This window comes from Camarhynchus parvulus, chromosome 4A (assembly GCF_901933205.1).
Source record: "Camarhynchus parvulus chromosome 4A, STF_HiC, whole genome shotgun sequence".
Classification (NCBI taxonomy): Eukaryota; Metazoa; Chordata; class Aves; order Passeriformes; family Thraupidae; genus Camarhynchus; species Camarhynchus parvulus.
This window is the reverse complement of record NC_044600.1, coordinates 7,890,907-7,918,618: the sequence shown is the minus strand read 5'-3', so window position 1 is coordinate 7,918,618 and position 27,712 is coordinate 7,890,907. Positions and strand designations below refer to the sequence as shown.

At 42.5% G+C, this 27,712-nt stretch overlaps 1 protein-coding gene across 3 annotated transcripts in view; it reads left to right on the top strand.

The window, feature by feature from the left end:
- Positions 1-7,845: 7,845 nt before the first annotated feature.
- The window catches only part of KLHL13 (kelch like family member 13), a 74,478-nt gene continuing 54,611 nt past the window's right edge, over positions 7,846-27,712 (top strand). Inside the window, exons 1-3 of one of the 3 annotated variants that reach the window (XM_030967991.1) lie at positions 7,846-7,914; positions 18,012-18,076; positions 25,483-25,541. In XM_030967991.1, coding sequence (XP_030823851.1) covers positions 25,522-25,541 — 20 coding nt within the window. In that variant the 5' untranslated portion in view covers positions 7,846-7,914; positions 18,012-18,076; positions 25,483-25,521. Of the gene's footprint in view, positions 7,915-18,011; positions 18,077-25,482; positions 25,542-27,712 lie in introns of those variants that run through there. The other 2 variants (XM_030967992.1, XM_030967990.1) reach the window with 2 other exon arrangements.

Sequence of the window (27,712 nt, the reverse complement as noted above, 5' to 3'; positions counted from 1 at the left end):
ACCACTGCCAATCACTAAATTTGCTCCACTTAGAACCATTGAGCTGCTCTTGCTTGGAGATGGATTTGTTAATGTATTTCCTGACAGCAATCAATAATTTATTTTATATTCATTGTGATCTCTAATTGGGAGTGAACCCTAAAGACAGATTGCTTTGATATAAGAACTATTGACTGCTGCAGAAAGCCTATTTAGCAGCTCACTTTGTGGAAAATGAAAGCACACAGTTGCTTTCACTGCTTTTGTGTGTTAGGGGTGATCAGAGGCAGCTCTTCTGCCAGGACATGGTCAGGTTGTGTCACTCCCAACTTTGATCAGATCCTACAACTTTCAAATGAGCAGTGTTCCACAGATCAGCACAAGTGTTTGCAAGAGGCAAGCAAAATATAGCCTTTATTACCTTTCTTTTTGTGATAGGAAAAATAATACACAACAGAAGTTCATTTCTTGTTTTGATATTGCAGTGATAAATGATAACTTATTAAGACATACAGGGGTTTCTAGAATTCCACGTTTTCTATCCTTACTGCTAATTATGAAGAAACTAAGGTGCATTGCTTTCTTCACTATGGGAAGAAATTCCCAGGTATCAAACAGTGTATGGATTATGCCATGTGCAGCAAGCAAACGAGGAGTGCAGTGCTGCACTGCAAGGCTCCTCTGCTCCATCAAGAGCCACTGCTCTCCCTGTTGCTCCAGGGGAATTGTAAATTTAATCCCTTCATCTGGCACAGGCCACTTCTCCTGCATCCTGGCTGAACTGTGTTGGCTGAAGCAGTTTCCTCTGCTGGCACTTGTTCCCTGTTCATCCCCACCTGTGGGAAAGGAAAGGAAGATGAAAGTGATGTTATTTATCTGCATTCCTGGCAGTGTTGAACTCCCATTTCCTCTTGGTGATAAGAAAGACCTGTAACACCCGTTTTATGAGTTAAAAGTAAGCGGATTTTACTCAAATTGAGAATTATTATTAGTGTTTTAAAATTCCTGTCATGTTCTGAAAGCTGCCCTGCAGTCATATGAAAGGAGTTAGAAACATTTGCCAGCAGGGAACAAAAGCATAAGCGTGCAATGACAAATTGTTTAGCCTGGAGAATACACAGTCTGCAGTGCTGGAAGTAGTTGTCTGTGGTGATTTGTAATTCTGTACAAAAAGTGTTGTTCCAGTTCCTGCCTAAGCCAGAAGAGCAGTGAGAATTTGCAGAAGACATTGATTAACCCAGCACTTCTGTTGGCTGTTGGAACTTGTAGAAGCTGAATGCAAACATAATTATTCCATGAATCATAAAATATCCCCATGCTGGCACTTCAAAGCTCAATGCTGCTGTACAGACACTAAAAAAAAAAAAAGACGGAGAGATTGATGGGAATGATAACAAACACCTTATTGTAATGCATTTTGGAAATGTATAGGATTGAAAGAAAGTATTGTATTTTGCTTTTTTCCTCAGACATTGGTTGGAAGCACTTCCTGACTTGCACTACTTCACTTTTTGCCTAACAGTGAGAAAGAATTGCATCTGGCTATTTTTTCTCCATGACTTTAAAAGCTATAAAACAAGCCAAACTTTAGAAAAGACACAATGAAGACACAAATCTGACATTACAAAAACCCAGACAATCGAGACTTTGGACTTGCTGATACTCTATAACTCAAACTTCAGATTTCTACCCCTCTCTGGGCTGCCTCAAAATGTGTATAGGAAATCAAGATAAAAGCAACGTAGAGAAATGATACAACTAAAATATTGAATTGCTTCACTCTTCTTTATACATTTGATTCTCAAAGACAGCAAGCAAGGAAAATTCCTGTATTAAAAATGAAAGCTGTTGTGGAGGAATACCTGAATTACCAAAGAAATGTCTTAACTGAGTCCTGCACCAAGTTCAGACACAACCTGCAGCCTTCCCCAGCTCCCAAATGGCTCTCTACCTCAGCTGAGGAAAAGCACTCCCTCATCTTTTGATAGTGATATTTTATTATAACATATTATAGCATGAAGAAATCTATTCTAAAAACAGCTATTCCTCTAAATCTGAAATTCTGCTTTGCTGATTTTTGCTGGAGGAAAAATATGATAAACTCCAAAATTACTTCGGAGGAAATGACAAGTTCCACTGCTATTTATTTTTTGAATGAAATCCTTGGAGGTAAGGGAAGACTTGGGGCTGGGACTGGCAGACTGCAGCTGGTAAAGGTTGCTATTTGTCAGTGCTTATATTCCCAAGGAAGGCTTCCAAAACAATTTAGTCAACTGAAGATGAGGCAGTCCTTGCTACAAATGGAAATGTTACAATCACACCCTGCACGACAAAGTGAGTAAAACGTTTTGTGTGTCTACCACAAGAAGCCATACCCTGGGCAATGGATCTCTGACTGTCTGATGCCCTCTTCACCCTTTTATGCAAAGCTGGTGTGATATGGAATGTAAAATCTACTGGTATGTCTTGAAAAGAATAAGTCAATCAGCAATCTTAGCATGTTTTAAAAACAGCATTAAAATGTCAGTGTTGCTTTTATATCAGTCCTTCATGGCCTCAAACTACAGAGCTTATTGCTGCACTGGACAATGTAAGGATGTCAGAGATGTATTTAGGTCAGATTCTCTATTTGTAGTTGTTGGGTTAAATTTTAGAACTGCTCTGAATCCTGGAGGCATTGAAATCCCTGCCTGCCCAGGATGGCCTCCTTTCTGCCTGAATGCCAGTCACAGACTGTTCTCCCTGCAGTCATCCTCTCTGCTTTCCCCATCCTGCCTTCCACTCCCTTCACATTTCATTTGTCTTCCCAAACTCCTAAGATTTGGATCAATTTTAACCTAAATGTTTTCTGTCTTCTTTTTCTTCCACATGATGAATTTTAATGCTCGGTGGCCAAAGTAACTCCCCCTTCCTACATATTTTAATATTTTAAATATGTCTCTCCAGTGAGATGCTCCATTTACATTGGAAATGTTTCTCTGAGAGTAGCAATGCTGTTTATGCTGATTCCTTCCCTGTTGCCTGGCAGAGAAGGGCAGGCTGTCCAAGCTGCATGTGACTCTCTGCTGCCCCAGTAATTGCCATTTCAGTGGTGGCTAAGTGTGTGGAGGGCAAAGAGAGAAAAACATTAAGAGGGTGAAGAGAGATGAGGCATTCAAAGTGATACCAAGAAAAATTAATCTGTAGGTTGTTGTTTAGCCCCTGTTTTTACATTTGTGAAAATGGCTATGGATGGTAAAAAAAATTTCTAAAATCAGGCTTGCGTATGCAGGATTTATCAGTATTATAATTTAATTTAGAATGCTTTTGTGTGCCAGCACATACCAGGCAGCTATTTCCTCTTCCAAGCACTGGGAACTTCTCTAATATCTGGTACGTTTGTAATGTAAAGGCACTGACTGTGCAAGGAGAGACATTTCAAATATCTTTTTGATAAAGCTTTAATATATATTTTAATGTTATTTGCTTTTGAGGGCTGCCTGCAGCTGCCTGGGGAGGCATGGCTGTGTCTCTGTGCACCTCAGCTGGCTCTGATCTGACCAGTGCTTGGGTGGTGAGGAAGCTGATACCCATTTCTCTGCCCTAAAGCATGAGGTTGGAAGGTGAAATTTCCATTTTTCATGCTGGGTATCTCATGTTTGCATCTCAGGACAGGGAGAGAAGCTGCCAGGCTGTCTTTCTTACAGGAAATATCTGAGAAATAGTTAGAAAAGAAAGGAGGAAAGTGGCTGTTGTCTCCTGGATGCTGTTGGAAGTGGAGTAGGACAGACTTGTAGAGCAGGGATTTTTATTTTGATAACCTTCTGGGGGAAATTCCCAACTCACATCGTGGGGAAACACCAAGGACAGGGTGTAGCTACACTCCACTCTGAATGAAGACTTTTTGAGGCTTCACCAGCCTCAGCAAAGGTGGGGGATTGCTGCTGAGATCCCTCTCTCTGCTGGAGGCTGCACTCACAGAGCCCTTCCTGGCAGTCTGTGCATCCCTTTTGGGATGGGATGGGATGGGATGGGATGGGATGGGATGGGATGGGATGGGATGGGATGGGGTGGGATGGGATGGGGTGGGATGGGATGGGATGGGATGGGGGGGATGGGATGGGGTGGGATGGGGGTGGGATGGGGTGGGGTGGGATGGGATGGGATGGGATGGGATGGGATGGGATGGGATGGGGTGGGATGGAATGGCAGCCTGCAGGAGCAGCCGGGAGCTCAGCACTGCCTGCACTCAGCAGATGTTCCTTTCTGCTCCAGCTCTGCAGGATTTCTTGTGCATTAGCAGGAGCCAGAGCTGTCAGTGAACTTTGGAAATGCAACATGCATGGCTGGAATCAAGCTGTCTTGAGGGGAAAGACAGCTTTAAAAACACTTAAAATGAATGGTTTTTTACCACAAAATATTTCCAGTGTTTACTGCTTGACAAATATGCACCTCGCCTCTCATTTTAGAATGATTTTAGTTTTGTAAGGCTGCTATTGTGGCATGAATATGCAAATCTGTCCTACACAAAACATTTTCACTATAGAAAAGGTATAAATCCTGAAAGTAACTTTTCTAAATAGCAGAATAAAGAAAGTAAGAGGAACTAAAAAGCATTCCTGCAGCAGAGGAGCTCACTTCACTATCTGGAAGCAGCACACAGATGCATCCTCACCTGTAGCCCTGCCCCTGGAGAAGGGGTCAGGGATGCTACAGTTCACTTTGGCGGGCAATGCTGGCTGAAAGCTGCAGAAATGCTGCCTTAAACACGTGTGGGTACTCACTACATGTGAGCTCCTCACATGCTCAAATCCAGTCTGACAGTAACTACCTGCAGAAGTGCAAACAGTGAATCAATATTGCCACAAGCAATTGAAACTTAATAGAGCGTATTTCTCCTCTCCCCAGGTTCCGTGTTCTGCTTTGTAACAGATTCTGCTACAATTTATGGCAAAAGCTCCGAATTGTTTCGAGCTCAGGCGGTGGTGGGTACGTGTTTCTTTTGAGATAAAATCGAGTTGTATAATTTCTAAACAGGAAATACTCTTGCTTAATGGATATTGCTGTCTCTAGTCTGTAATATCAATGCAAAGTGATTGTGAGGTAGATATAACCTGCTCTGCCTGAACTGGTAGCTGTTCATTTTTATACTGTTCTTAGATGCTGAAAGCATGTATTATCACACTAAATTATGTTCAGTATAATTATCAAATTGTATCAGATTTGTCAGCATAAATACTGAGAATGCTGTTTTGAAAGGAACTATTCTGTAAAGTAGACTTACACAGGAAATGCTTGTGAATACAGTTTTACTGTAATATAATATGTAATATATATTATAATCACGTATAAAACTTACTATGTAAATTGCTTTGTATTAGTAATTTTTTGTGTTTGTCTTGTGTTTATACTATGCCTGACAGAGTCTACAGCAAATTTCAAGTGGATTTCTTGCAGAGAAATACATAACAGGCATCAAAGCTTTGTATAAAAGTATGCTTAGAACAATTTTTTTAATGACAATATAATATCTAAGCAACCCTAGTACATGTATTTTCAAGAAGAACTCCTTAGTGACAAAGCCTAGCTCTGCTGAACAGAGTTTTGCATTTCTCCCCTGCACATCTGGGTCCTGGGGGCTTCCAGGTGCATGCTGGAATTTGGTGCTGAGAGGTCCCAGGTAAAGACCAGGAAAACTCACTTGGTTTTCAAGGTGGAACTGTTGGAAGAACACTGGAGAACTACTATGAGCACTTGGTTCATTTGCCAAGTCCTTAGTTAAAAAAAAAAGAAATAAAGAAAAAAAAAGGACTATTCAATTGTGAAACCAGATGCAACCTGGGCTGTCAAAAAAACACCTTTTGCCAGGTAAATGAGCAAAGAGGATCAGAAAGTTTCTGTGCTGTTGGAAGTGTGGGCTTGAACTTGGACAAGAACCCGTGTTTCATGCGCATTGGAGACATTGGGATAAAAAAGAGCAGTACTTTGGGATAAAAAAGAGCAGTAGGAAGAAAAAGCAATATCTGGAGCGGCATGTGTTTTATAGCTACTGTCCACCTAAATGGCAAATTTCACTTTCTTTTCTAATGGAAAGAAAGAAGCAAAAAGGTGAAGAACTCAGGGCTGCAACCTTTTATTTGGTAAAATATTGTGACTGAGCACATTCCTATACTGGAGTTATTCTATTTGGGAGCATTTGTGTGATATCCAGTGTGTCACTCTGTCCATGTCTCTTCCAGCAGAGGTGAATTCTTCCTAAAGGTTTGTAAAGATAAGTCGAGACTTATCTTTACAAAGAGAGCACTGGCTCATGCAAGAGGTCATTTTCAAGGACAGGAGTTGGAAAAATATACACAAAATATATACACAAAAAATGCTTTTTTCTGCAACTGAGATACTGATTTTCTTGTCAGCTTCAGAGCAGAGGTGAATTGGTTCCTTGTGCCTGAATTTGCTTCAGTTGCTCTCACTGATGTGAGGAGAACAGAAGGGAACCCAAAACTGCCCACAGCAAAATCTGTTAGAGTTACTCAACCAGGATAGCTTTTACTCTGAGATTGATGCTGCACTGACTTTGATAAGCCAATGTAAAAAAATGTCCAGATAAAAAACAGCTTTAAAAGCAAGTGCTGTCAGACATACACAACTCTGAAATGGTGTGTTGTGGTCTCATAGGCTGTTCAGCTTTTCCTCCAGGGTTAAAAGAATGAGGAGCTGGTTGCAGTCTTGGCTGGAAGGTTACCTATGGCTTCATAATTAGTTTTGCTTCAAGTTCTGCCCTCAATTGCATTGCTAAAATTCCTATAACTTCATTAGGGTTGGCAGGGTTTAACGAAGGCATTATTTGCCCTAAGATTACCTGCAGTCAAAAATTCGCTGAATGTTGGGGGTTCAGTAATTAAAGGTGTGTTTACAGGAAACAATACAGGCAGAACGGCAGAAGAACAGCAGTTCCCAAACCAAAGATGTGGCCACATGAAAAAGAGGAGAGGACTGTGAGGAAAATCCAGGGTTAGCATTCTCCAGCGTTATGGGAGCAGGTGAAGCAATTCTGAGCTCTCCAGAAGCCAATACTCTGGTTGGGAGAGCAGCTTGTGGCTTGCCTTTCACCTGGTAATGCTGCTGATCCCAAATAAATCCCCTGGAGAACACAAGGAGATGTTTATGTCTATCTATCACTCACATTCCTTAGGCCACCAAGGACTTGGTGAGTGCCTGAGAGGGGGCCACATGGAGAGGGGCTCTTCACTGGGAAATGTAGTGACAGGACAGGGGGGAATGGCTTCAAACTGAAGGAGAGTGGGTTTAGATTAGATATTGGGAAGAAGTTATCTACTTTGAGGTTTGTTTGAGGCACTGGCACAGAGAAGCTGTGGATGCCCCATTCCTGGAAATATCCAAGGCCAGGCTGGATGGGGCTTGGAGCAACCTGGTCTAGTGGAAGGTGTCCTTGACCATGGCAAGGGGTTGGAACAGGATGGTCTTTGAGGTCCCTTCCAATCCAAACCATTTTGTGATTTCATGACTGTTGCTGCCTCTTTCTGTCCTCCCTGCTGTTCCCGTAGCTCTCCTGATGCACCAAGCTGCTGGAGACAAGCCCTGCTGGCAGACCTGCTACCACTGTGCGCCGTGGCCTCTACCCTCTTTTCCTCCCTCCTTCTCTCCTTTCCTCCCTCCTTCTCTCCATCCCTCCCTCTCTCTTTCTCTCCATCCCTTCCTCGGTCCGTCTCGCCGTCCGTCCGTCCGTCCCTCCCCTCACAGAAGCCCCGCCCCTTCCCCATGTTCCCGCCCCCTTCCTCGCGGCCCCGCCCCGCGCAGGCGCAGTGCGCACGGCCGTGTGGTGACGCGAGGCCGGGCGGGCCGGGCCGGGCGCGCGCGGGGGAGCGGGGCCGCGCTCGGCACTTCGGGGCCGCTCCGGAGCGGGACCGCGGCCGGGCCGGGCGGCCGCAGCCGCAGGTGAGGGCGAGGCGCGGGCACCCGGCTCGGTCCTGTCCCGCTCGGGGGCCCCGGCGGGGCCGGGGGCGCCGCGTCCTGCGGGGCCTCTGCGGCCGCGGGGGAGCGGGGCCGCGTTCGGTGAGCGGCGCGGGGGGGCTGCCCCGCACCGGAGGGGCTGCCCGCGGGTCTCCGCTCACCGGGGCCGCTCAGACGCCGCGGGGCAGCGCTGCTGGCGGCGGGGGCTCCCTGCGGGCGGGACGGGACCGGGCTGTCCCGGGCGCACTTTGGGGGGCGGCGGGCGGTCAGCCCCGTGCCGGGGGCGGCGCGGGGCAGTGCGGTCCCCGCCGGGTCTCCCCCGTTCCAGCGGGGACCAGCGAGGGCTGCTCGGTGCGGGGCAGAGCCGGAGTGAGCCGTGCCCCGCGGGGCAGGGACGGGGTCCGGCGGGACGGGGGTCACCGCTGGGGACACAGCGGGAGTGTCCCGGCCCGGGTCGCGGCTGGCGGCGTGTGCGGAGCGGGCTGCGGAGCTTGTGCCGCTCGCAAAAACTGTCTTTAACTCTCCTTTTGCAGGCTTTGTTGTGCAGCCATTGTAATCGCTCTCTTCCTTCACCCGGCCCGTTCTGCTCGTCAGTGTTTATTGTTCCCTGGTCCTTAAATGGGCTGGAGGAGGTCTGGGTGCAGGAAGGAGTTTTGGGGATTAGTTCTGGGATGCAGCCATTAGAAAAGGGGACGTAGCTGTAGGTTGTAATTAACTTGTCAGTTTCCTCTTCTCCCTGATCTCATAAAATTTAGGCCAAGTTCTGTTTTTAGTAGGTACTGTTCAGGACTTTTCGCCTCCATATGAAAAGTGCGATGTTAACTAAAGAACTCTAGGAGTCTTGGCTCGGCTCCTTTGTATGATTCAGGAGACGCAAGGTGCACATCTTTGTCAGTTTTGTATGGCAAAGGGCGCTTCAGCTTGGATGTTCTGAGTGTTAATGAAACTGATGCTGTCTTAGACCTGCTGTGAAATCTGCATCAGAAATACTTCCCTCGCTCATTTAAATATGCCTCATACATTTGAATAGAATGCCACAGAGGAGTTTTCCTTATTCTTTCCCCAGTGAGCTACACATAGAGATAATGCTAATGAATAACCTTCAGGGCACTCTTCCCACTTCTCTGATTTCATGGTAGAGCTTGTTCTGCAGTCCTGTTTAATACTAGAATATGCTGCAGAGTGTTGATAGTAAAAAAAAATTGGTGTAGTAACTTGGATTAAATGCTATCCTGAATGCACTTCTTGTGATCTCTTTGATTCTGTGATTTTCAAAATTGTGCTTCTAAACATTTTCCTTCACTTCTAAAGTTCAAAAAATTGTAGTGAGGTGCCAGCACAAATTAGCATGCTGCTCTGCTTCAAAGAAGCAAGACTGCTTCTAGTGAGCCAATGACTGTAGGTGTCAAAAATGAATTAAAGTGACTTTGCCCCAGCCAGTTTTTTTTATTATTATTCCTTTAAATAATTTCTTCTGCTCTTCTGTAAAAGATTCACTAAGCTGAATGTCATCTGAGGCTGTAGTTCAACCGTACCTGATCTGTAGCAGTAATTGTGGCGTGGAGACTCCTGCAATGCACGGTATCATTGGCACAACTTCTGGTGATGTATGAAGCAGATCAGCAGATTTACCCCACCAGAAGAAAAGGGGCCAGATTCCGTGGTTTGGTTTGCAGTGGAGTCCCCCAGATGCCAGCGGAGCGTGTCCATGGAGCAATGCTGAGCACTGGGATCATCTCAGGCACCCGGGGGGCCAGGCAGGGAAGGGAGCACATGCAGCTGGTGAGGGAGGCTCAGGGGGGAAGTGAGATGTAGCTCTGCAGGAAGGGTTCTTCTGCTGGCACATGACCTGTCTAGAGGCACAGTGGCGTTGGGCATGCAAAGGAAGGTCTTGCCTTTTCCCCCTGAATTCCAGGCCAGGTTGAATGGGGCATTGAGAAACCTGGTGCAGTGGGAGATGTCCCTGCCCATGGCAGGGGGGTTGCAACCAGGTGATCTTTGAGGTCCCTATCAACCCAAATTGTTCTATGAATTCTAGTCACAAGTGTGATTTTTGCTTTGTTTTGTTTTCCAACAGGCTGAGAAAAATGCTGGAGTTCTTAAAAAAAAACCAACAAGCTATCTCATGTTGAAATATCTCAGTGTAATTCGGTACTTCTCTGGTTTCTTTGACAATGGTGATCAAGCCCAGGTTGTCTGGATCTGAAGGTATCATTGAAGTTACCTCCAGGGCTCTATGTTCTTGGTGTGGTCTAGCTGTTGGAAAGGGATCATTAATCAACACTACAAAGAAAGTGTTGGTAGCGATTCCAAAGGAATCTGCAGTGTGTTCTGCTGGGAGTGTTTCTGCTAGCACTACTCTATCACCTCCACAAACACCATGAGCAAAGCTGTCAGAAATGCTCATGTTTTTCATGGTTGTTAGGTTGCTGAAATAGCTGTGATGCCTAGTATATGGCTTTTCTTTTTTTCCCTTTACTATTTTGGATGATATATCTGTGCTGGCAAAACTTTCTGTGAAACTGCACTATGGCAAAAATGGAACAATTATGGAGTGTTTTAAGAATAACAGCCTCAGAACATATTCAGTCTTTGGCTGTTTCACTGTATCAATAGTGGAAAACTTTTCTAATGACTCTTAATAGCTTATCAGAGTTGATTTTGACAGCCTGGGGCTGAGTTCACAGGGATGGGTGCTTTTATCACAGATCTGGCATAGTGTTTATGGGTGTCAGTGTGAGTGGGAGGTAAAAGCTTAAATAGATGGGGCAACATATGTTCTGCTTTCCTTTCAAGGTTCTCTACTTTCAGGTCTTTTTCATTCTCACAGCTGTATTGCATTGTCACAGTACTGACTGGAAACATTTTTATGGTTTTCTTTTTAACTATTTGTGATGCAACAGGTTTATTAAAATGGCGAGATTAGAGCTTTGTGGATAAATTAGAAACACTGCTGTGGAAGAAACTTTTCTCAGTGTATCGGCTCGCCTTAAGCTAAGTGTCTTTGAAAAGCTACAAAGTAATTAACCAATGTTAAATTGTAGCCTCTGGTGCACAGGCACGCTTTCAGTGGGCCTTCAGCAGAATTGAAAAATTTTCCAGTTTTATCTGAATTATGATTATAAAATTATTCATGATTATGAAATATTATGAATTATTTCCATAAAGCTTTGTCTCTCAGGACTTGACAGAGTAGGAGGTGTTTTGGGGTGAAGGTGTGCCTGTGCCATGCAGTGCAGACAGCCAATATCCTGTACGGAGGTTCTGACAGGGAGCCAGGCTGTGAGTGCATTGGGGTGGGAGATACAGGGAGCTGGAATGTGTGACTTGGTACTGCTGACTGAAGTGTTTCAGAAGTGCATTTCCTGAAGATATCTTTTGGATTTTGAGGTAGAAAGGGACCTATTTGAACCCAGGAGGAACTTGCAACCTGCGACAAAATTTAAACCTGACTCCTTTAATTGACTTGTGTATTTCAGAAGATTAACTAAGAAATTCTGTGATTTTCCATGTTCAATGTCCTGTAATGAATTTCATGTCTTTGATGCCTTTTCTGAGAAGCTGTTTTCAAGTGAGTTGGCTGTACTACTTTTTGAAGAATGCCCCAGCTACCGATTTATATTATTGAGGTTTTTCCTTTAAACTTGCTGTAGGAAATACGCAATTCAATTTCTTTTTATGGAAACAGTGCTTTGTTAATACTAATGACAATGGTCATATGATTCCTTGGGGCTTTTGTTTTACTTTCTTTGTGACTGATGCAGCTGCTTGGTGGTGTGTTCTGTAGTTGGGAAATTTGTTTGGCAATGCTAGCTATTCTGCTTCGTTTCTTTAATGTGAAATATTTAAAATATGAACAAACTTATGTACAGGAGAAAGTACAAATGAAAATGGTTTGTGAACAGAAGTTTTGCTTTTAAATAAGTTCTTAGAGCTTGTGCCCTGACTTGTAGCTGCTTAAATTTTGGAGAAAACTTCAGACCCTTCTCTATTTCCCTATTAAAGAGCATCAATCTTACCAGGTGCCCCATGTCTGCTTGAATTGTCACATTGCACATTTTGCTCTCCCTTTTCAAGAGCTCCTTCTCTGGAGGGTGCCCAGACAGTGCTGCACATGGAAGGCAACTGACAGAGCAAAACTGCTGCTGTTCTCTGTGCAGGTGTGGATGGCACCAGAGCAGAGCTGCTTGTCAGTAGGCAAAGCAGCAGGGCTTTTAACCTGTGATGTCAGACACTTGCTTTGGCTCCTGCCTCCTGGCACATGGACTAGTTTGTCCTGCCTCTCAGAAGTCTCTTTATTTGCCTGAAGTGGGAGGTGTAAGCTGCTTTAGGACAGAGGTCCTGTCTAAGCTGTTCCACCTTGCAAGAAGAGAAACAGTTGGCACAAAGCTTATGGGAATGTGGTGCATGGATCTCATGGTTAAAACTAGGGATGGGGTGATTTGAGTGCCTGTCCTTGCTCAGAGGACTTAAAAGTATGTGTTCTAACAAATATTGCAGTGCTCAGCTACTCATCATGTGAGTCCTGTTATGAATGTTAATCTCCATCTTTGCAGGGCAGTGGGGGAAGAACTTTGTTCCTTTTTTCTTGGTGGTGAAAATAAACTCATTTTATCAGTCTGTTATTCAGAAATCACAGACCAGGATTTAGCATCATGACAAGTGAAAACCATGGTGCGTGGTAAATGAGCTTAATTCACACCATAACCATCTGGTCAAGTGCAAATTGTTATGAGGAAGGTGAGGTGCCATGTGATGAAAAAATTCAGCAGAATGAATATGAGTGATTATGATTAAGTATTAGAGAGAATCTTATAGGCTGAAAAAAGCAAGGATAAATGTGAATTGCAACCCAGTTCCTTTTTCCTGGTTGTTCTTTGGGATCTCCATGTGAGTGGTGTGTTCTAGTTTATGCTGAATGTGTTCCACATGCATTTAATTCAGTATTGTGAGAACTTTGATTCCTTTGAGTAACTGACCTTATCTGATAATGCTAATGGAGGTATCCAGCAGTATGTTAAGATGATGATCTGAAATACCCAGCACATTTTTACTGTACTGGCTTTCTGAAGTTGAAGCTCTGGTTCTGTCATACATGGTTGCAGGATGTTTTTTACATTTTAAAATAATTCTGTAAGAAAACAATGCAAAATATTTCAGATTTCAAACTTCTTCATAAACTTGTTAGGATTGAAAATTAAGCAGAAGATTCACACTCAGACAGCAAAATCTGATGTTGGAGACTTTGGAGACAGTTTGGTGCTGCAAATAATTCATCAAATGTGCCTCTGAGTGGTCCTGCCTTGTGCCCTGATCTCCTGGGGCAGCTCCATTGGCAGAGCTCATGCTTCAGTGATTGCAGGATGATTTCTTTCATGCTGCTTAGCTCATGGGAAACTTACCCACTCAGTAATGTTTTATCAGTTTGCTAACTCACCCTGTGGCTACACCTTGCTACTGCTTTCACAGGTGGAGGTAGGAATCGTGTCAGGAGGTGAGTGGAGGGAAAGCAGCACAGCTTCTCCCAGCAGATGCTGGGGATGGAGCATCAAGCTCAGCTCAGCAGGACCAGGGCCTTGCTCCCACTTCAAACTTGTCATGTTTCCAGATGCCTTTAAAGAACCCTTCCTGGGATTGCTGTTCTCCAATTAGCTTTCCATCTGTGAGGAAGCTGAAAGATCCATGTATCACTTAAATTCATGGTTTCAGGTAAATATTTATATTAAAGCAGAAATTCTACACTACATTAAGGAAGGGGGAAGACTTTTTCTTAGTTCTGGAGGATTCAAACACTGCCCTGCATTCTGCTGACAGATACCTGGCTCTTGAAAGGAGCCAAGAGGGAGAAGTGGGTTGCTCTTCTGCCTTGTCAGTGCCTGACACTCAACCAGTTTCAGTGTTACAAAACACGTGGTTCTGGGCAAGTTTATGGCTGCCCACAGTTTTTGAATAGAATTGAGGAAGTGAGTAGCACATGCATTATTTAAAGAAAGCTGCAAGCAGCACTAGAATCCTACAGACGTGGGCATGTGTTCTGTATATATATTTATTTTTTTAAGAAGCTGATTATCCACCATGATGCCAGAATTGTAGAGGACTTGTGTTAATATTTTATGCCTACCACCCCCCCATCATCTTTCATCTCAGTGTTAGTAACTTTTTAAGTAGTAGCAACTACAAGTTACAAGACACATGTGAGGTTGTATTGCTGACACTTATTAATAATTATATTTAATTTCTTTTTTATGTTGGAAGATTTTAACAGGAACAGTGTTATGAGTTTTGCTCTCAATGTTGAACTTATAGTATAGCAATGATTTTATGGTTAGAAATTTATTCTGGGCTCTTGTGTTTGCTGTTCTAAGGAAAGTTTGTTTTTATACAGTGGAATTAAGGTATTTCCACCAGGGTGTATGTCCTATGAGACATACAAACAAAAGACTTTGCAAGCTTACACATTGAAGCTGGAAATTAGGACTTAAACACTTAAACTACAAAGGAATTGTAGAATAAATCTAGATAAGTCAGCAATATTGAATTTACCAGGTTGCCTGAGCTGCCTTACACTGCTCCCTTGGTGGCTCTGCAAATTTGACCAGTCTCTTGTGATTGCTCACCTTTGTCTGGGGAAGTAAATGTGCCAACATTCACTGTCTCTTTCCTTATTAGTACCAAACACTGACATCTGTAATGATAAAAGGACTATTGTGGGGAGTTTTGTGATCCAAGTGAGACTTGGTGCCATATTTTACCCCTGAGTCTGAGAATTTTGTCTTTAATGTCCAAACAGAGTTCTGTTATTTAAAGGATAAGAGTAATGAGCTTATCATGTTATCACCTGTCTTGGGGTTGGTAGAAGTGTTGCAAACTCATCATTTATCTCAGTGATGTTGGTGGTATCTCTTGCTACAAGAGAGCCTGGCTGTATCTTTGCAAATACTTTTCAGAGATGCTCTAGTACCTTGTCTTAATGTAAATTTTGATATGTGGAGGAGTTTGCTGGGAGACTCTAAATGAACCATGGTACAACCCCCCTAGCAGTTCCCTTTAGCAAGAAGATCAGGACTCTGAGATTTTGTGTTCCTACTGCAATTCCTTATCTTTTTTTTTTTCATGGTGTTCTAGCTGGTGTGCATACCTGATGATAATTAAGAGCCAGAGTGATGCACCAAGACCTTGTTATGATAGCCCCTCCCATGTGCAGAACAAAAAGGCACTTTCTGTTCCTTTCCCAAATCCTGCTATGCTGATGTAGTCTTTCTTCCACCGGTTATTCTTCTGGTGTTTGGTGGCAGTGGGTAGGGTTGGGTATGACTGTATAACGGAACAGTTACAACTGTTGGTAACATCTTAGTAAGCAAGTAGTCCAGCCTGTGGTGGTGACAGTTTCCTCTTTCTTGTAGCCTGTGGTGGACTTTTACCAGCATGTCTTGCCTTCCTTTAAGGGCAGGGGTTTGTGTTAATTGTTATTGTAGGTGCTTACATGGCTCTCCTGGCTCATGCAGCTCCAAGTTATGTCTTTTTTGAGAGAAAGGGCTGAGCAGATGTACAATGGACTTGTCCTCCTCTTAAAATTGATTTCTTCAGTGATGATGAGTGTGCCAAATGCCCTGGCTTCTTTTGGGATGACAGCAGGGATTTCTTGTCTGCTGCTGGCTTTCTCTTGCTGTTGGATACCATTCCTAGTTTGTAGGAGCAGAAAATATTTCAGTAAGGGGGTTGTAAACCTTACCTCTGGCAGCTTAAACATTTATGTGAGCTCTTCTGCAGAATGTCAACCAAAATAAGCTGGAGTGGTTTTAACAGCCTAAATAATCACTCTTTGTATTGGTTGATCCTGAGTAAATAGGTTAGAAAGTACTTAAGAGCAGCTCAGCTGGAGCCTTATGGCAGAGAGCAGGGACAAGCAGCCAAGGGTGCTGAGCTCTTCCATGGCACAGCTGTTCCTAGAGGAGGAGATCCAAACCTAGGGCAGAGGTTCACAAGCCCAAGGGCTGCTTGGAGGCAGAAATGTGGTTTGTCCCTGCAAATAACCCTGTGATTACAGCTGAAATAAGAAAATTCCACTTCATCATCCTCATGGGGGATGTGTGTGTTTTCTGGTTAGGCTGTAATGATCTGCTGGTGTGGAGTGAAAGAAGTGATTAAATTTAGACAGATTTCATGTGGAACCAGGGGATGGCAGTGCTGGCACCCTTGTGGTGGTGCTGCCTGGTGCCAGGGCATGTGGTGTGGGGCTGCTGTGCAGCAGTGCCTTGTCTTCCCCATGTGTGTACAGAAGAGTCCATGTTTTGGTTGAAACCAGCTCCCACTACTAGTTCAGATTGTTTATTCATTAGTAAAATTGATGGTAGGAGGGACTTGGGCTGGAAAACGTGAATGTGCAAGGTAGGAGGTTGCATGACAACACTTCATAGTCCTAAACAAGGAGTCAGGAATAAATAATGGCAGAAAAACAAATGGGGGGAGGAAAAAATGAATGGGTCAGAGGAGAAAATGCTGTCTTTGTATTGACTTTATTGTTTCAGTGCCATCCCAGATGTGTCTAACAAGTCTGACATTGTCTGAGATTTTCATTACTAAGAGCCTTTCACAAGGCCCTGCAGTGATGCTCGTGTGTGTCACTGGGGCAGCCTGACACGGCTCTGCCACCCTGCAGGTTGGGCAAAATGTGCTCATAGGGCATGGGAGGAGCTGGATCTTACTCGTGGTATTAAAGGGAGTAAGAAACCACCAAAAACTACTTTGTAACTTCATGGCTTTCTGGCCTTCTTCACCAAAACAAACTGTGTGAGGGGCTTCCTGGTGAATTGTGTGTGCCATTTCTGACACAGTGGCATTTTACTTCTGGAACTTGAGTCATTCTGATTGCTGCCATCCATAGCTGTGCATATATGAAAGCAATATAATTTGACACATTTTAAGGAGGAGTATCAAAAGCTTCATAAAATAAGATTGCCATAGCCCTTTATCTTCAGGTAAACCCTTTGTTTTGGTTAAGAAGTATAAATGTCCCATAGTGCTTCTGATCCATTATTATTGGTTAACTCACACTTTCTTAGTGATTTTGTTGTTAGCATTGCTTTATTGTTTTAACTGGATAAATAATTTGATTGGCAAGGGCTTGTATTTGAAAAAAACACTGTTCATTCATTGAATTATAGAAGTGACCCTCACTGTCTGGTGCTAACGGTGTGAGAATATGGGTTGCCAAGTGCAATGTTTTTGTTTTTTTCTTTTCTGAGAGGAAATGCAGAGGAAATGAGAGCCAGCAGCATTATTGCCAGCATTTCTTCGCTCTGCTTTATGTTAGAATGAATTAAAAAAAATATTGCCAGTGTACATAACAGCACTGCTGATTGCTGCTTGTGTTTTGGGGTAACTGTCTGCTGTTCTCCTTTCAAATTGGTTATGCTATATTTTCAGCATTAAAAAGAAGTGCACTGTCTCCTAAATCCCTCTATCCCATTGTTCATGGCTGTAAGATGACTTTTCACTGTAACTTTGTGCTATTTCAACTCCGCTGTGACTGGTGCTCTCTGTGCAAGCCCAGCCAGAGCTTCCTGCTGTGGTAGCAGCTGCTGGGGGGAATTTGTGAGAAGGGGGCTTGGCTTGGGATCATGGTGCAAGGTATTACTTCTGTTAGGACTTCTGTACCTCCTGTGGCTTGTGTGCACTTTGTGATTGACATGAAGTGGTGGCTGTGATTCTGAAACAGTGTCTGCCTCAGGAGCTTCAATGCAAAAATAAGAGCTGACTTTTTTTCTTCTGTGCTACTGTTGAAATAGATTTTTATGTGGAGCTGTGATCTTGTGGGATTCTGCATGAAATATTCCATACACATGGAAAAGAGCAGGATGCCACAGATTTTTAGTGAGTTATGTGAACTTTCCCTTCAGGCAAGAAGCAGGGCTATCCAATTTTCCACTCACACTAGAGACAGAGCTCAAAGGGCTGCAGAAGCCAATAGTTAACTCTGTTGGAGATGCTCTACCCTGCAGTTCTTTAAAATAACATCTACAGTGAATAATAGTGTGCAAACGTGTGTGACAATTTTTTTCTCTTCCCAAACCTTGTTCTAGATGTCAAAATTAACCTGGACTGCTTGGGAATGGCGGAACATTGCCCTGGGATCCTGCCATGAACAGTAAGAAAGTTGAGATAACTTATGTATGCAAATAATTTTCTTTTAGTGACTAAACCCCAGTGAAACCATTTCTGTTCAATTTACACAACCAGGCACATACTGTGCAGCTGGTGTGGAGGTGCTCCCAGCTTTCCAGGCAGTAAAGAGGTAGCACAGTGGATCAGAGGGTTGGACCAGCAGGGGAGCATTCTTTGGGAAGCTGTGCATTATTACTCTAAATACAGAGAATATATGCCTAAAAAAGTATTATGAGGTGGGGAAGTCTCTGCAGTCAGTATGGCATTGAAGGTGGGAAGCTGCTAGGGGTGGTGCATTAAGAAATTATTGAGGTGGTAGCTGAAGGATGCTTTCCTGTAATGTGCAATTATATTGTGAGACTCCATTGTTACCCAGTGTATAATTATATCAAGACTCCATTGTAATGGGATACCTTGAGTGCAAATTAGATTGAAATGTGATTAGATAAATTAGTGGAAGGAAAAAAAGTGGATTTTGAAGTGCTCAAGGCTGAATTCCAGATGCAGTTTGTGGGAGGAAGTCCCTAAAACCCTGACAGAGAGAAGCTGCCAGAAGGCAGTGTCCTTTCACTGCCACTGCTCCTGAATTGACTGCTGTTGGACAGGTAGCCTGGCTGATTAGGTCTCCAGTCTGAGCTTTCCTGTCCCACTTTTGTGTGGTGCTTTTCTTATATGAAACTTAGTGTGTAACAGAGGTTGATTAAATAGTTTGTGTAGCCAAAAAAGCAAGATAGCTTTGAAGATATTCTTGAGTGTTGATCAAAATATTCTGATATTTTTGTGTTGTTGGTATCCTGAGACTTCCTAGCTTGAAGGATGTGTAAATATTCATGTATGTACATGCTCTGTATTCTTTACATAGCAATTTCCAGATGTTGCAGTAGACATCCTTAAATTAACTAATTGAAAATTATTCTAATTAATTTTCCTGGTACAAAATAGATTACTTGAGAGACTGTGTGGGTGAGTAATATATTTGTAAAGTATCAACAGTGTCTGCAGAAAACCTACACAATTTGTCAGCCTTCACTGGGACAGAAATTAGAAGGCTTTTGTATTGTTACATATAATAATTTGGATCTAGTCCATTGAAAATGTATATCTCTTGAAAACTCCTGTAATCTAAACTCTTCACAGTTCTGTAAATACTTAACATGCAAATGTTAAAATGAAAAATTATTTTATTTTCTTTTGTAGGACTCTGACCATGTCATGTTTAATTCTTTTGTGGGAGCAGTTTTTCTCCAAGGGTTTCAAAAGCTGGTTTACATCCTTGAGATGTCAGGCACTGTGAACATCTTGAAAATATCAGCACTCTCATTTGATGAACAAACTATTATTGTTAAATTCTTGTAGATCAAATCACAGAGCCTTTACGTTCTTTATTAGCAGAGCTGATAAAGACACAGGAAGCTTAGTGCTTTGTACAAAGTAGGGTATGTCACTCCAAGCAGATTCTGCCAAGACTGATTACTTTTGGCTTTCTGAGAAGTTTGTTCAGCTTACCTGAAGAAGATAAATGTATATATTTGTAGAATATTAAATAGCTTTGAAATTTTTCCAGAATGCAGCTAAAGCTTCAGTTTACTTTTTCTGATTGTAGATTGACTGAGCTAACAATTTAAGCTGTGCTGCTCAGAGGTAAAGCATTGCTTCGTTTTGAACTGTCTTATTTAGCAAATTTACTGTTTGAGAGGTTGGGACATCTAGAATGATCCTGGGTTTTTTTGTTACCTGCTAATCAGTTACCTAAAGATTGTGTGGCTTCTCTTCTGGTCTTTCCTTCAAGGTGGTTATTTGAGCCAAAAAAGCTGGACTGTTGTTGTAGATCCTTGTGTTTGAGAAGTTCTTAATGTCCATTTCTAGCACAAGTATCATCAGAAATCCAAATCTCATTTTGCTTTTAAAGCTATTGTGTTAGAAAACATCCATGTGCCACTAACTAAAGCTGAATGACCAACAGGTGAAGTGCATCTGACTCAGCTCTCATGTCATTTGTGAGGCTTAGGATAAAGCAGGGAGTGTGCATGAGTGTGAGCAGGTGTGCAAGAGTGTGAGCGAGTGTGAGTAGTGTGCGAGAGTGTGCATGAGTGTGAGTAGTGTGCAAGAATGGGTGGGTGTGAAAGAGTGTGAGTGGGTGTGCATGAGTGTGAGCAGGTGTGCAAGAGTGTGCACAAGTCAGTTCAGTGTTTGTGCCATTTCAAGCTCGGCTCAGAACAGCTTTACAAAGACAATAAAGGCACACTGATGCTTCTGAGTTATCTGCAGCCTGGTGTTCCCTGAGCTTCCACCTTTGCCCATAACAGCACTGCACAATTAGGAAGCTTGCTGACAGTGATTGCTATTGGAAATCATACGGTCTAACTTCATCTAGGAGCATTTTTCTGAGGCCTTTATTTGCATATGTAGATTAGGAGAAGCCTCCCGGTAAAGGACATTGTTGATGGAAGTAACAGCAGGAGGGAAGGCTTGGAGTTAAGTGGAAAGTGATTCCAAGGTGCCTTGTCATAAGGATCCTTGAATGGTAGCCATAAGGAAATACCAAGGATTCAATTTCTCAGTGATGCAGGTGGTTCTGATACTCTGGTATGTGATGTAGGAGAGGGTGCCAAAAGGTTTATTTACAGCAGAAAATGGGAAAATGGGGTTTAATATTCTGAGCTCTTTTTGCTTTTATTGCCAGGTAATGTATACTGGCTATCTGGGAGTCACTTGTGAAGGCTGGAAGATTTCAGTCTGCTGAAGTGTGTGTGCTTTGTTTTACCAGGAGGCTTCACAGCTTCTCTTTTACTTCCTGCTTTTATCACTTGTTTCCAGTCTGATGGCAACTGGCCTTTTCATTAACCCTTCCAGAGTAGTTGGTGGCAGTTGGTGCCTCTAAATCTGTGACACAGACTGTCCAGAACAGAGCTCCTGGAGAATGGAAGCAATCCATGGAGGGTAAGACTCCTAACTTTGTACTGTCAGCACTCTTGAGAGATAATGATTGAAAACCTTCCTCCAGTTATAAGCATGGAGGCAGAAGCTCACATTACCTTTAGGAGAGGGGTGGCATGGAAGCTGCCTTGTTGTCTGGACACAGCAGACAGCAGGAGTTGTGGGCACTGTCACTGGTAGGGGCCTGCTCTGCCCGTAGGAGCAGCAGTGCGAAGACGACAGCATTTTGGGCAGCTGCCACTGACAGATCATCTGGACAATGCTGACAGCTCTGAACAATGCTTGGATCTGCAGCTGGGGATGACAAGGGGGTGCAGATGTTTGAGGCAAGGGCAGAAGAGACAGAGCAGTGCTGCTGTCCAGGAGCAGAGCTAGACCCGGGTGAGTCACTGACCTGTCAGGTCATTGTGGCTCTCACAGGAGCTGGCTTGTCTTGCACTTGCTTTCTTGTGTTTTGGGGCACTGGTCCCTGCTCCATCCTTGTTCCCTCCCTGTGCTGGCATATTAGACTCACTGTCACTGCAGTGTGTCATCTGCAGCCTGTTCCTTGTCCCCCTCTCTTTGGTCCCAGGCTGGGATTGCTGTGTGGGAAGTTGATCTGCTTAGGGCTCAAGGGAGTGGACAGAAGTCCATTCATTCCTTGGGACAGGATTATACTGTGCTGTAATTGCTGAAGCTCCCAGTGTTGAGAGTGTAATATAAGGGCATCCAACCTAGGTCTGCCAGGCTTAGCACAGCTATTCAGTATAAAACAGCACTTTCTTCTTGCCTATGGTGCCATTTTAAACTTCAGGTGTTTCACTTAGGTGCCATTTATATGTGGTGTATTAATGACTGGGTCTGCTTCAGGGAACTGTTTTCTCTTCCTGTGTGAGTGAAATACTATACCAAGAAGCTTGGGTTTTTTAATACTTGAAGAATTACTGAAGACTTCTAAGCTTGTGTGAGCATGCTGAAGCTTGTTTTATTTTGTGTTTCTAGAATATGTTGAGTAAAATTTTTATCAAATATATTTTTAAAGTACATTAATGAAGGCCATTCTGTAACTGCAGTTGACAAGCATGGTAGCACTGCTTTTGGTGGGTAAGACTTCTTCACAATTGCAAAATTTCCATTAGGATAAGATCTGTTCTGCTGCCTAGAGTTGTATTTTGACTGTTGGCTTCAAATTAATGACACTGAGTTTTTCAAAATGCAGCACTTTGACTGAAGCTAATTGGTAGCTTCAGTTATATTTTCTGTAGTCTATAATATGGGGTTGCTTTTGTGTCTGGACTGGATTTTTATAGAAAATGTTTAAGTACTTATGTACTTCTGGTTTATGGGTGGAAGTCAGTAAATTATTCTACTTGGTAATGATTATCAGGTGGTAGTCGATATAGGGTAGTGCTGCTCTTGAGTAATACTACTCTGATGCCTGTTATAAAAACTGGGAGGCTGTGCTATTCTCCAGAAACGTGTACGAAGTCCATGCTGAAAACTGCCTACATCAGGATAGTCTGCATCTGACTTCTAAGATGATAATGCTTTTTTAGGTATGTCTTCTCTGTATTTAGAGAGAGATTCTCCTACTATTACTTATATAGAGATTAAAACCATTCTTTTAAGAGCACAGTTCAATGTCAGATTGAATCAGTTGCTGCTGGAAGGGACAGTGCTGCTTCCTTCTGTCTTTGCCCAGTGGGTGCTGGGGATTTGCAGCTGCCCTGGAGAGCAGCATCTCCCTGTCTCTCTGGTGGGACAGCACTGGCTGTGCTGGCTCTGCTTGTCCCTCACAGCTGTTTGCTGGTGGCTTGTGCAGCTGGGTCACAAGGTAGGCAAGGTTGGGTGAAACCAAGTAGCTTGGGGCTGTGGCCCTCAGTAGTGCTCCCAAGGGAGAATTCGACCTCTTGCTCCGTGCATTTCTCCAGCACTCTGCTTTTCAGCAGTTGTGTTTTGTTAGCTTTGATTCAGGTTGTCTGCTGTGCTGGAGGAAGGACTGTGTTACCACTGTAGGTCAGGCTCAGTTGCAGCATCTGCTGTGTGATTTCTGAGACTCATTTAAAGCCAACTTGCCTGCTGTAGGAATGATGTTTGCTGAGGTCTGGCCTCTGACCTGACAGGTGTTTCTCACATTCCCTGGATGCTCACATTTGCCCCCGAGGAAGTGTGGGCTTGTTCATTCAGTGGCTTCCTAGGCTGTGCCCTGCACACTTTGTCACTCCTTGGCATGCCTTGTGTCACTCCTCTGCTGTTGTTTCTGAAGAGCTGGCTGTAACCGATACAAGTAACCTACATAAGCAGTGTGCACTATCTACCATGAATAATCTAGAGCTTCCTGACAGATGAATTACAGGTGTAAAAATAAGTTTCACAGGGTACCCACCACATGAGTTGCATTCAGTGGCATACAACAATGCATGTAGTGTGTTTGCTTTATGGAGTTGGAAGTAGAAACAGTTTATACTTCTCAGGAATGCTCAACAATTTTACATGGGTCTCAACCACACCTCTTTTAAATGGTCTTCCTGTATTCAGGCTGAAGATGGTTAGAACAAATGTAATGGTTTATATAGGAAATGAATCCTTATTCATTAATAAATGTACTACTTTTGGCATTTCTGAAAGAATGATGGCAAAATATAACAGCAACTACAAGTGCAAACCAGAGACCTCAGGACCTTGCACACTAGTGAGAAATTCAGCTCCTGACAGGGGCATGCAGGTTTGTGCTGGTGATCAGATTTGTCCTTTCTCTGGCAGAGGTATAAGCAGAGGTGTGAATTTCTGATATTTGCATGCTGGGAATGTAGAATCAACACTGAGGATGATAGAAGCTCTATTGCTAAAGATGAAAGTTGACTGAAATTTTTCTGGGTATGAAAAATTCTATTTCAGCATGGAATTTTTTTGATCCCTTCCTACTGTTGTGTAAAGCTTTCATTAGAGAAGCCTGTGTAGTGTCCACAGGTTGGTAAAACAAGGACTGAGACTTAAGCACCCATCCTAATTGCAGGAACCACACTACACATCACACAGGACTTCACAAATAATGGAGTAATGATGGTAGCAGAACAGCTCAGGTGATGTGGCACTTTTTGAGTGCTAGTTTTGTAATGGAGGATGGATAAAATCCATCCCATTCACTCAGCTGACTTGTTTAAAAGAAGAGAACCTAAAGTTTGTTTGAAACAAGAGGATGTCCTGAGGTGTAACAACATCAAGAACCACTTTATTCTGCCAGCTGCTGTAGTGTCAGTGGGAGGGAGTGGGCAAGTTAGCTGCTATTAAACAATTCTGTTTGATGCTGTCTCAGTTGTGGCATGTTTAAAGTATTGCAAAGCATACACTGAATTTATAATTCATGCTTACAAATACTGTGTGCTATCTCCTTCCACTAAATGTCTCAGTCTGCTTTAGCAAAATAAGATTTTAGACAGGCTCTTAAATTAGGAGAGCTTGTGTCTACTCTCTGAAGTCAAAATTTTATTTGTCATGGTATAGAGCACTTGAAGGGGAGAGGATGATTTGCAGAAGCTTTTATTTTCTGTTATATATAAGCTGCCACTGTGACCTTATCTAAAAATTTGCTTCTGTATTTTTAAAGTATTGACTAAGAAAAAGAAATTTCTTCTTTGGGCTATGAATTAATAGCAAATTGCTTTAAAGAAATACCCAGTGCATATTGCTGCTAAGTTTTTATCATTCAGTTATGTTTATAAATGTAAAATGTATAAAAGACTGAAAATCTGAAGTGTGGCTCTTTTCAGGGGTATTGCCTAGTTTATATTTTGCAAAGTTTGCTAATAAGTGTCAACAAATAGAAGTGTTACAACTTTTTCACTGTCCCTTCAAGTGGAGGTATGATTTCACAAGCCAGAATATAGTCTGTAGTCTTTCATTTTGGTTAAAGGCTGTAAGATACACACTCCTGAGACATAAAAAGAAAAAAAAAGGAGGAGTTTGTTTATCAGCTGTATTAGATCTTAGAAATGGAAGTCATTAAGATTTTGGCCTCTTCTATACAAATTAATGTGATTACGTCTTGCTTATAAATAATTTGAGCCGTTTCTCTCTCCCTTAAAAGGTGGCTTATTGAGTCACAGCTTCCATTTTAGTAAATTGTTCATGGGATAGGCAGGCTCAGGAACAACTGGGTTAAACCAAGAGATTATTTGAAAAATCTAGGGCATGTGCTCTCTGTTCACTTGATTAGTTTTCATAATTCATCCTTGTTTCCACAGCAAAGAGCAGCCTAATGCACGCAAACAGGAAACACTTTTCTTGCTTTTGTGCTCCTTCATCTCTGTAATTTTACCAGAGAAAGTAAGTGAAATGGGGAAACAGATTGTGCATGAATGTTTGGAACAAATCTTGGTTCATTTTGTGAAAATCCATGGGATCAGAGAGCCAGGTGCTATTTGGGGATGTCTGTCTGTGACTCTGCTTCAGTTCTTTTCTGTTTGACTACAGGTGCATGAAGAACAGAGGAGATATTTCCGCTTGTCAGAGATGATGTGGAGAGACTCTTTGTGAGTAACTGATGTGTGTTTTCTAAAAAGCCCAAAATGCTAATGTGGGAATTATTTTTTTTTTAATTCTCTAACTTAGAATAACTGTGCCATTTGTCTAAAAGTTTCATTTGAGTCTGGGAAGCTGTGAGTGTAAAGCCCTTCATGGGAACCATAGACAAAGCTCATTGTTGAAGGAGAGAGCTGGAGGACAGAGCCATGTATGGTTTCATAAGGGATTAACCACAATGCTTCACTTGTCTGTAGTACTCAGTCTACCAAAGGCTTTTACTGTTGGCTGCTGAAAGTGTTCTAGACTGCAGTAAAACCCCTGACATGGTGGGCATGGGGAACCTCTAGCAGGGTTAACTTGTTACTTACAGAAGCTTATTCTGCATGTCAGGTTCTTGACATTTTATTGTCCTTGTCCAGTTTTGGGTTGCATGTCTGCTATATCTGCTGTAAAGATGATGGGAATAATAGCAGTCAGTAGAAGCTTTCCTGAAAGTTTTCAGTTCTTTTCTGCTGGAATAAACAACAATATTCTGGGATCAAGCAGCTAAACCACACTGCTAAAATATTACAGGGAAGAAAGAACCTCTGTGATGGAGTATAACTGTACCTAAATAAGTATTTAAGGGATTTGCTTTTGTGGAGACAAGGTCGTTTTTAGAGAGCACAATTAGGTGATGCAATGTCTTATTTTTCAGATGGATTCCATAAAAATGCTGTGCTTTTAGTGCTCAGCTCCTCAGCCAGCATTCCTTTGGAGTAATTAGTCCCAGTGTTTCCTTTTTTTTGCCAGATTTCCAGTAACAGTTGTGAATTAAAGCAGCATGTTATTTTAGGATTTTCCGTGATAGTCTTTGTGCTTCTTTTTTTTTTTGTGTGTAAGTATAATATGAGTAATGTGTTCTTGAGTGTTTTCTTTTAAACCATAAACTTTGATACTCTGGAGCTGCTGCTTTGTTCTAATGATAATTATCTAGGAGAATAGTGCCTTTGTGGACAACTTCAGTGCTTTTCTTGGCAAGGAAGAGCTCAAGTTAGAAGAACTGCTCTTAACCTCAGGCACCTTGATTTCTAAGTTTTCCTATGTTTATAGCATTAAAGCTACACAGTGAATTTTTTTTTCTTTGTTCTTTTCTTGAAGAAAAATCCTTTTATTACAACAGACTTGTAATTGCTTCAACTGCTAGGTAGGAACCAGTTTGGGTTCCTAGACGTGACTTGCCTTTCTTGTTACCTGGATCTAAGAGAAAGGTTAAATGGTTTTTAGACTTCCCTCTTCCTGGAGACTTTTGGATATTTTCTTAGATACTGTTTTGTGATTTGTAAGTAACTAATTAAAAAAAGTCACTATTGCTTAATGTCCTCATTCTGGTTTAGCATCTGCATAAGTGCCTGATTTGAAAGTCTGTCTTGCTTTCACTCAAGAGAAAATCAGCTTAAAGAAAATGTTGGCTTGTAGTCATCTTTCCCTTGGCTTCTTCCAGGCTCTGCTTGCTGGTTCAGGGAGGCTGTGTGAGGATTTTTTCATAACAATCTCCTGGCCAGATGCTGGATTCTTTATGAAGCAGCAGGAGAAATCCTTGTCCTGATCCAGCTGACTTACCCAGGAGATAGTGTTGATTTGATTTACTCTGTTGTGTTGAGATCTCTTGTGGACAAAGTCTGTGAAGTTTTAGCTGCAGTTGGCTGAGTAGCAATGATAATATGCAATATTCTTCATTACTTCATTATTTAAAAAAATCTCTTAATATTATCTGCTTAATAAAATTGGACCTTGATTTTTTTTAATTGAACAAGAAGTGTAGGTATAAATGTTCCAAGTATCAGTCTTTATACCTTGAAGTGTTCTTATGGTGATGCTACAGTAATTTGGTAATACATACATTTTTCCTGGAGCTTATTTACAGATGCTGACTATATTTTCAGAAGAGGTCATTTTCAGAAAAGACTTTCTGTAAAATGGCAGCAGTTATTTTGTGTGGCTAGCATTTGATTTGTACAGATGGTTGCTGTTAGGACCTTTCAGTTGCACAGCAGTCAGCTTTTCATGGTCTTCAGCACTGGGCTGGGTCAGGTTGTGCTCTGATGCTTGAGTGGATGAGGCTCACAGCTAATGACACCCACCATGAAGAGTGTTTTGGGATTTCCCTACATTAATACTCTGTGTCAGCATTGGTAGC